The following is an 8,622-nucleotide window of genomic DNA, read 5'->3' as shown; positions in this document are numbered from 1 at the left end:
TATTTATTTCCAGGATTAAATTGCAGCCTGTCACCAAAAATTTAAGGTGCAGATTTTTTTTCTGGCTATACAATTTCTTGGAAAATAGCAGAGCCTAAAGAAAAAAAAAAACCCCTTCCCTTACCTTTTGAATAAATTCACACTGAACATTTCACATAAAAAGACAAATAATGATTATTTTTAATCGTTCAATTTTAGAGGTTGCAACAAAATGAGAAATGCACCACTGATGATGAGAAACAAGCGGTAAAAACACCATCTGTGGAGTTTAAGAGACAGGAACTGTCAATACAGTTCAAAGCTATAGTCAGAATCATGTGGTTGCTGAGAGGAAATGAGAGAGCCAGTAAACTGTGATAAAGTTGACGTTTTACAGAAGGACCAGTTTGGGTTTCAAAGTTCAAAAAGATGTGCTCTAAAAAGGCCACAGCCGCCCTCGTCCCACAGAGAGATGAGGAAACACAGCATCCTTTAAGGTTTGTAGCTTTAATTCTGACATGCTAAAAAGCCACAGAGGTGATCCTGTAATTTAGATGAAAAGCAAAACAAAAACAGATGACTGAATCCATTCTTCAAATGAAAAAGAAATTCTATTAAATTGATTGTTTCCGGTTTTATAATAATAATAATAATAATAATAATAATAATAATAATATGCAGCACCAGCATGTGTGCAGTGTCTTGGTATGTCTGGGAAAGTTATGGGTTAATTTAAGACTAGGAGCCAAACCTGTTGCCAATTAGAAACAGTGAGCTCCACATGTGGGCCTGCTGCAGAGGGGGCAAGGGGGGCAGAAAGCGACTGCGTTCAAACTAGTCAGGCTCAGGATCTGTGCAGTTAAGTCCCAGCTAGAAGGGATTATTCCTCCAGAGATGTCCAATCAGGAGCCACAAAGCTGAGGGCATTTTATTTACAAAAAGGAACACGTGGTCTGTTGTTTCCCGCTGAAGGTTGTATCATGGAGATTATTTCTGCGACTTTTTTCCTCTTTGCCATCTCTGCGCTCAACACAAGGAGCGTGTCGGAGGTGTGCAGGGGCCCGCGCTGCTATCCTGCCCAGGACTGGAGTAGAGCGTGCGTCGGCGCGCACTGCCAGGGGCGCACGGACACATCCGCGCCCCGGCGGCAGCACGCACAGTCCAGGACGGGACCAGCGTATCCGAGCCACCAGCAGGACGCCCGCTTTAGTCAGCAGCACCGAGCCGAGAGCGCGCCGTTACCCCCCTACACCATCATCCACCCCCAACTCGGTGGTGGCTTTACGCAGCAGCAGCAGGCGCGTTCCGATGGGCCGAGGAGGACCAACCCGAGCACCATCACGGCGGAGGTGTTTCATCCGGGCTGCGCCGGAGGGACGTGTCCGTCCACGGTGTCTCAGCGACCCACGAGCGAGGACAGCGCAGCGCGCGAGTGCAAAGGGATCGGGTGTAAACTACCCACGCGGATGCGCCAGAATAATAATAATAATAAGAAACCGTGCGTCGGAGAGGGTTGCCACGGGCACGCAGGAGACGACGCGAGGGGGGGCTCCTCTCCTCTTCACGTGATGGACAGGGCCGCGCAGTATCTGGATGAGTTCCCGGACGTTGGGTCAGAACGGGGAGCACTGATCCAGCTGAGCTGTGACATAAAGCCAGGTCAGAGTCAGATTAAAAGGTTTTTAAATAAATAAATAAGAGCTGAGGTCTGGTTGTCTTTTACCACAGGGTCCAATGAAGTTCCCTCAGAGGATGCTCTCGTCCTGCAGCTGCAGCTCTCCAAAAGCCAGGAAAGGCTGGTTGAGGCCCTCCAGGGCCAACAAGACCAGATCAAAGTGCTGCAGAGTCTCCTCAGTGAGCAACAAGTGGCGCTGGTGAGCCAGCAGAGAGAAATACTGGAGCAGCAAAACAGGATGCACGAGCAGATGGAGCAAGTAAGACTGTTTAATGAGGAGGGAGACGTTCATGGCTTACTGGGCAATTAAAAGACCCGACACTGGTTCAGTTTGATCCACCTACAGTTTATACAAATAAAAAAAATCACACACACGTTTTTCTTATTCAGCAAGGTCAAACCATATTCAGCAGTCACAGTGTGAGGGCCGGGATCCATCACAGGGCCACACAGAAACAAACAACACAGATAACCATTCTCACACACATATAGGGACAATTTAGAGTTACCAGTTAACCTAACAGTCATGTTTATATGGGCATCAGTGATCCCAGTGTCCCTGACAGGAAGAAGGAGGTATAGATAATGGATGGATGGATGGATGGATGGATGGATGGATGGATGGATGGATGGATGGATGGATGGATGGATGGATGGATGGAGTTCAAAATATATGTCTATGCTTCATATCATCATTGCCCACCGGCAAACACAAAGGCAGCTGCACATGTACCTTAAGATTTTCATTTGAGTTAAAAAATATATTATATTACAGCTTTTGGACTTGTTATTGATTTTTCCCCTTATTATTACTAAAACTGTGGACAAAATATAATAAGAAATGATCTCTTGTGCCAAAAGATCCTGCACTGTGCACGTTCATCTTTGTTCATCTGTAGGGGTGGACACATGTCCTAAACTTAAATTAAATGGTTAGTTTACTTTGGCTTGTTTTCCATTGACAAAATGTGTGTGGTGAAGCTAACTAAATATGAGTAAGCAGACTTTTAAACAGTTAATTCTAGTTGAAATGTTATATAAAAAATGTAAAAATGAACTGTCACTTCATTTCACCGTGTAAATGTCAGACACTGATTGGAACCTGAGCTGATGGGAACCTGCTCCCAGTGTGTAGGGCAGGCTGAGGGATAGTTTGTTTTGAGAATATTTGAAATAAATTTAAAAATAATAACAATAGCATGTACACAAACATGTTATTATTATCTCCTCTGTGACTGTACTGCAATTAATTTTATATTAGTATTAATAAAGTTATTGTTAGTAGGCTACAGTATTTTAACTACAAGTGAACTGAATGACTCAGAGAACAAATCTTTTGTATGAATCATTTAATGAACTAATTCTAATGAATCAGTTCATTAAATGACCTGTTGCTGTTGTACATCAGGGGTCACCAGCAGTGCCCCCCTGCAATTCTTGTTCTGAAAATCACATTCATCTTCAAGTGAGCAGCCAGCTCCAAGCTGCCCTAGGCAGCATGCAAAAAAGGAGTGATAGTGGTTCATACACCTTTTTAGAGCCTTTATCAACAAAATGCCATAAAAAATAGTCAAAAGAGCTGCTGTTAAGCTACAGCTCATGCTGAACACTGAGCAAATTCACCCTCAAGCTCAGCTCAGCCTCCTCTCCCCATCTCTCTCTGTCTCTTTCACACAAGGGTATAACTTTAGGTCAACCACTGGGGTGATGTAATGTTCTCTACCTGTTAATTAATTCATTAATTAAATTTAATCATTTTCTTTTGTAAACGATTCAGAGAATTTTGGGGTTAAAATACATTGTAATGCTTTTTTTTCCAACATCAACAAACATTTTACATTTTCAGGATACCTAGTAGTACTAGTATGTACCTGGTGTACTACACTTTGTCTAAAATTGCAACACATGATTCAACAAATGCAGCCATAATGTGACATGAGCAGACTAAAACCCTGCAGGTCATTTTCAGCAGTTGTGTTTAAAACGTACAAACTGTGTATGACATAAAAAAATTTTGACATCAGGTCAAAGTTAAATAAAGACAAAAAGAGAGTTGCAGCTGTGTACTCAACCAGTTCATTTCTGTCATGTTTGAGCAAATGATGTCATTTTATTGTGGGGTTATATTGACTGGATCAAACTATTGTAGATGTAAACCCCCCCCCCCCAACTCCCCCCTGTAAATGACACCCATGCTCTCTCACACACACACACATTAGCAGCACACATTGCTCCAGATACTTTCTTATCCATCAGGGCCCAGATAAGAAGCAAGCACTGAAACAAGGGAAATTAATTACTTTCACAGTGACTGAGAATAAGTTTTAATAGTTGTTTTTTTTAATATTACATAACAGATAAAGAGTTAGAGTTCTTCTGAAGTGTTACAAAGACAATGATTAGTACAAAGTGGCCAGGATTTATAGATTTTAGTGTTAATAGTTTCTTCCGATGGACACATTTGAGTGGAACTCCTCTGTTCGAGTTGGCCATCACAGTCAACACAAAAATAACTATACTCAAAGCTACAGATAATAAGGTCAAATTTATGTAGTAGTAGTTGAGAGTCGTTCTCAACACTTACTCCAAGCATTAACACACTTTGCAAGATATAGCTGTGGTAGCCATTTTGAATTAAAAACTCTGACAGTGGGAAACGTGCGTTCCTTCAGGGAATGCCAGGTTTAATTACCTGTTGTTTATGTGAGCATTAAATGTGGTCTTTCAGGTAAAAGACCAGTATAAGATTTTGATGGACAACATCAAACAGACATCTTTCCAGAACCTTCAGGAGGAGCTGGACAGTCACATGGAAACCATGACTGGGCAGATTAGAGCCCACCAAACCCAACAGGCTCTGTCTCTGCACAAAGTGGACATGGAGGCCAGCGTGATGGAGGTGAGTCTCAGCAGTCAGACCTCTGAGGGGGGATGATGTTTTACACAAATGGAATACTGTTTGGGTAATCCCTTATCACAAGTGTGATGTCATCAGGTGGGGCGACCCCAGCTGGCCTGTGGACACTGTGGACCTGAGGAGTACTGTAGTTACAGCAGCAGTCCTCCTCACTGTGAAAAGTGCACAATCTGTCCCTCCGGTTTCTTCCTAGTGGCCCAGTGTTCAGCCCATGCAGACAGAATCTGTCAGGTTGGTTTATGTTGTTAATCAGCAGCAACAGTTAAACATGATATGTTTAGTTTTTCTTGTACTTTCAGTCAGTCTGTCTCTTTCCTGCCCCTCCAAACAGCTGGCTGCCCATCTGAGCCTGGTTCTGCTGGAGGTTTCTTCTTGTTAAAATTATTATTTTTTAATTTCCACTGTTGCCAGTGTGCTGCTCAGGATGGATGAAGTGATTCCACAATCTGCTGGCTTCCTAAGATTTTTAATTTTATTTTTATTTTTTGCACTGTGCCTTGAGCCGACAGTTGTTGTCACTTGGCGTTATATAATTGGATTGAATTGAGAGTGATTTGTGTGTCAGTTCACCACATAAAAACCTACCACAAAACAATTAAAGCTTTGAAATCTGCCTTTTCCCGTTTTAATTAAGAAAATTTCAGTGTTGTATAAAGTACCTCAAAGTGATACTTGAGTAAAAGTACAAGTATCTCATCATAAAAATACTTTGGTAAAAGTTAAAGTCTTCCCAAAAAATATTACTTGAGTAAAAGTCTTAAAGTATCTCATATTTTTTGTACTTAAGTATCAAAAGTAAATTTCTGACACAAAATCCACTTAAGTATTAAAAGGAAAAGTACTGAGTAAAAGTGAGTTAGATTTTCCAAAAGGACATTTATTGGGAGGTGACGTCTCCAAAAAATATTTTTGATGATGGGTTGTGTACAAGCTTATAGGGTGTCAGAATGGATATATTTATACCTCTCATCCGACCACAATTAAGTTTACTCTATCTAGGAGACACAATTTATCAGGATAGTATTTTCTTTAAGTAACAACTCAGAATAAAATAGGAGTAACGACTTTCTACTTCTAACCTTTTTAAAAAACGTAGTGAGTAGAAAGTACAGAAAACTGTGTAAAAATGTAAAGAGTAAAAGTAAAAAGTACACTGAAAAATAATTACTCAAGTAAAGTACAGATAACCAAAAGTTTTACTTAAGTACAGTAACAAAGTATTTGTACTTAGTTACTTTACAACCCTGGAAAATTTCTCAGATGAGAAGCAAAACATCTTTATAAAAAACCCATGTGCCTCTGAATGAACCTGTTAGGATCACCATGCATGACTGAGAAACTTCCCCAGCAGTTTATTGGTGAACTATACCTGTCTTTTTTTATTAAATATTGTCAAAAGATCCTGGATAATTTGGTTGTTAAAATTATAGTTTGTTTTCTTCAGATGCATTTTTAAAACAGATGAAATGTTGCTTTTGTTGATTGGTTTTGAAGCTGATGACTGAACATGATTTTGTTTGATTGTAGGACAGAGATGAGTGTCTTGAGATAACTGATATGTGTGGTGATCAGCAGAAGTGTCTGAACACTCCAGGTACGATTAATAGTGTTTTTGTCAGTGTATTATTGTGTAACTTGGTAATATCCTGAATTATTTGTTTTAAACTTTCTAAACTAATATGTTATTTGTGATTTAAAATGTACAGGTTTTACATTTGTCCAATCTCTTCCTGTTGTGTCACAGGTGGATTCAGGTGTCAGGGCATGACCATACGAGATGCCAACTCTGGAATGTGTGGCCATGGCTACTTCTACAACTTGGACATGGAGGAGTGTCAGGCCTGTAATGAGTGTGATGGAGAACCTGTGGTTTCTCCTTGTACCTTTATCACAGACACCATCTGCTCTGGCCCTGCTGCTGAGGCCAGCGAGCTGTCTCTATCCTGGGCTGGAGATATGAGTCTGCAGGTATCTAAAAGCCACAGACTGGTTCGTGCTTTCTCCAGCGTGCAGCTTTATATCCAGGGAGGAGGCGATGCAAGCCTGGTTTCAGCTGAGAAAGGGCACTTGGTCCTAAAACAACATGGTCTGATTTGGCTAGACGGGAGTTTGGCGCTCAGTCACAGCTGCCGCAGCTTCGTCCAGGTGTGTCTACGTATAAACAACACAGACGGCTCAGAGGGTCGAGACCTGAGCGGTGTGCGAGTGGAACAACAGGAGCGCAAATCTCTACAGAGCGTCAGCATAAGTGGAGTGGCAGAAGTTGCCCCGAGTCACATCATATCTCTCTTCCTTCGGAGCGCCACTCACCAATGCAACCAAAGCAGTGAAGGTCTACAGCTGTCGGACGCCTCGGCAGCACCTCTCAGCCTCCTCTGGCTCTCTCATGACACGGGGGCGGTTGCGATGACAGCACAGGCACTGGTTTCAGCACATTACCACACAAACTATCGCCCAGCCTTCCACACCACCTCCACCTCTGACCCGTATGTAATCGGTCTGACTCACGACAGTCGTGGAATCCGTTTTGCTGAGAGTGGCACAGTTCGGTTCGTGTTCCAGCAGGCCCTGTATTCTATGGGCCAAGCATGTGTGAGTGAAGGCTTCCAACTCGTGGCACATCTCAACCAGAATGGAACCTCGGCGGAGCTGTTTCGCGTCTTCAAACCAGGCGTCCACTACAGGGACACATCCGTGTCTATATCTGGAGCCACCAAAGTCGACCCTGGGGATGCAATTGGCTTTGAAATCCTCTCTCCTGCTCAGTGCAATGTGCGGTTCTTTGGTGATGAGTCGGGCATCAGTTTACTTAGTCTGTTTTGGGTTCCAGCTGCCATTTCTTCTTTTATGACTGCTTCTGTGGCCCACACCGGTCTTCCGTCAGGCGCGGTTCGAAACAAGCCCCTGTTCTTCCACCAGACTAGTCCCCAGGTGTCCCAGATGGGGCTGCTGGGGAAGGGATCCACAAATCCAAGCAGAGATTTTGTCTTCAGGGAGAGTGGCACAGTCAGCGTGGCTCTGGACCTCAAATTCATTCACTCCTGTAACCTGGTTAAGGTGACTCTGCTCATGAGAAGTGACTCCGGGTCAAGAAGAGGCCATGAAGTGGAGGGGCTGCGGCCTGTCCATCTAGCCCAGCAGGCAGCCGGCCAAATGCTTGAGGGTAGCCAGTGGGCTAGCATGAGTCTTCGAGCATCCTTTCAAGTTCATAATGGTACAGTTGTTTTTTTCCTTCTAGACTGTGTTCGTGGACGAGTCAATCAGATTAGCCACCAATCAGGAAGTGGGGTGTCAGTCTTATGGGTGGCAGCATGATGAAACTATAACAAATCTCTGCTGTTTTTATTCACAAGCTAACCACAACATCAAAACCATCCACAATCATCTCAGTTCAGTGAAAGGTCCAGTTTTTCAAATCTAACCTTTATCTTTTTGTCCAACAAAAATATCTAATTGTTCAGGAACAGTTCAACAGACAGTAAATCACAGCTCATTTCAGTCCAATCTGCTTGATTTGATGGCGCAAGAACCATCTGAGCACTTGACCTGCAATATCAAAAGAATTTGCTATCAAAGTTCTGGCAACAGACCGCTACAAAGCAATCCAGACATTTCCCAAATGAAACTGGTCAGAACGATTTTAAGTCTTGCAAATAAATAATGAAGTGTTCTAAATACCCTGATTAGCGTATGGCTGACATAGTGTTCAAATATTAATGGACTGCATTCAAACAAGGGTCTAATTTCATTGTGTTGTTTTTTTTTTAAGTTACTCTTTTATAAATTACATAAAAAGCCTGCCACACAGAATGGGTTTTGTGAATAGAAAGTGTTTTATAGATTAAGTGTTGAGTCCACTCAAAAACATTTATGATCTCAAAAGGGCATGTTTTGAAAGGTTTGAGAGTGAAAAATCTTGACATCATTTTTTGTGTTTTCATCTAGAAATAAAAAAACAAACTTTTAAAACCAACGATGTCATAGCCCTACCTCTAATATAACCTGTAACCACACACACACACACACACACACACACACACACACACACACA

General features: G+C 42.3%; 1 protein-coding gene across 1 annotated transcript; it reads left to right on the top strand.

Annotated features, from left to right (window-relative positions):
- The first annotated feature begins 745 nt into the window (after positions 1 to 745).
- On the top strand, positions 746 to 8,544 carry si:ch211-252f13.5 (uncharacterized). The gene is made up of 6 exons (XM_014021486.1): positions 746 to 1,638; positions 1,708 to 1,913; positions 4,383 to 4,553; positions 4,650 to 4,802; positions 6,099 to 6,165; positions 6,316 to 8,544. Exons 1-6 carry the CDS (start codon positions 960 to 962, stop codon positions 7,884 to 7,886), a joined length of 2,847 nt encoding a protein of 948 aa, XP_013876940.1. The 5' UTR covers positions 746 to 959; the 3' UTR covers positions 7,887 to 8,544.
- Positions 8,545 to 8,622: the final 78 nt, after the last annotated feature.

This window comes from Austrofundulus limnaeus, unplaced genomic scaffold (genome assembly GCF_001266775.1).
Source record: "Austrofundulus limnaeus strain Quisiro unplaced genomic scaffold, Austrofundulus_limnaeus-1.0 Scaffold294, whole genome shotgun sequence".
Lineage (NCBI taxonomy): Eukaryota > Metazoa > Chordata > Actinopteri > Cyprinodontiformes > Rivulidae > Austrofundulus > Austrofundulus limnaeus.
Note: the sequence above shows the minus strand (reverse complement) of the source record. Positions and strands in the feature narration are given on the sequence as shown.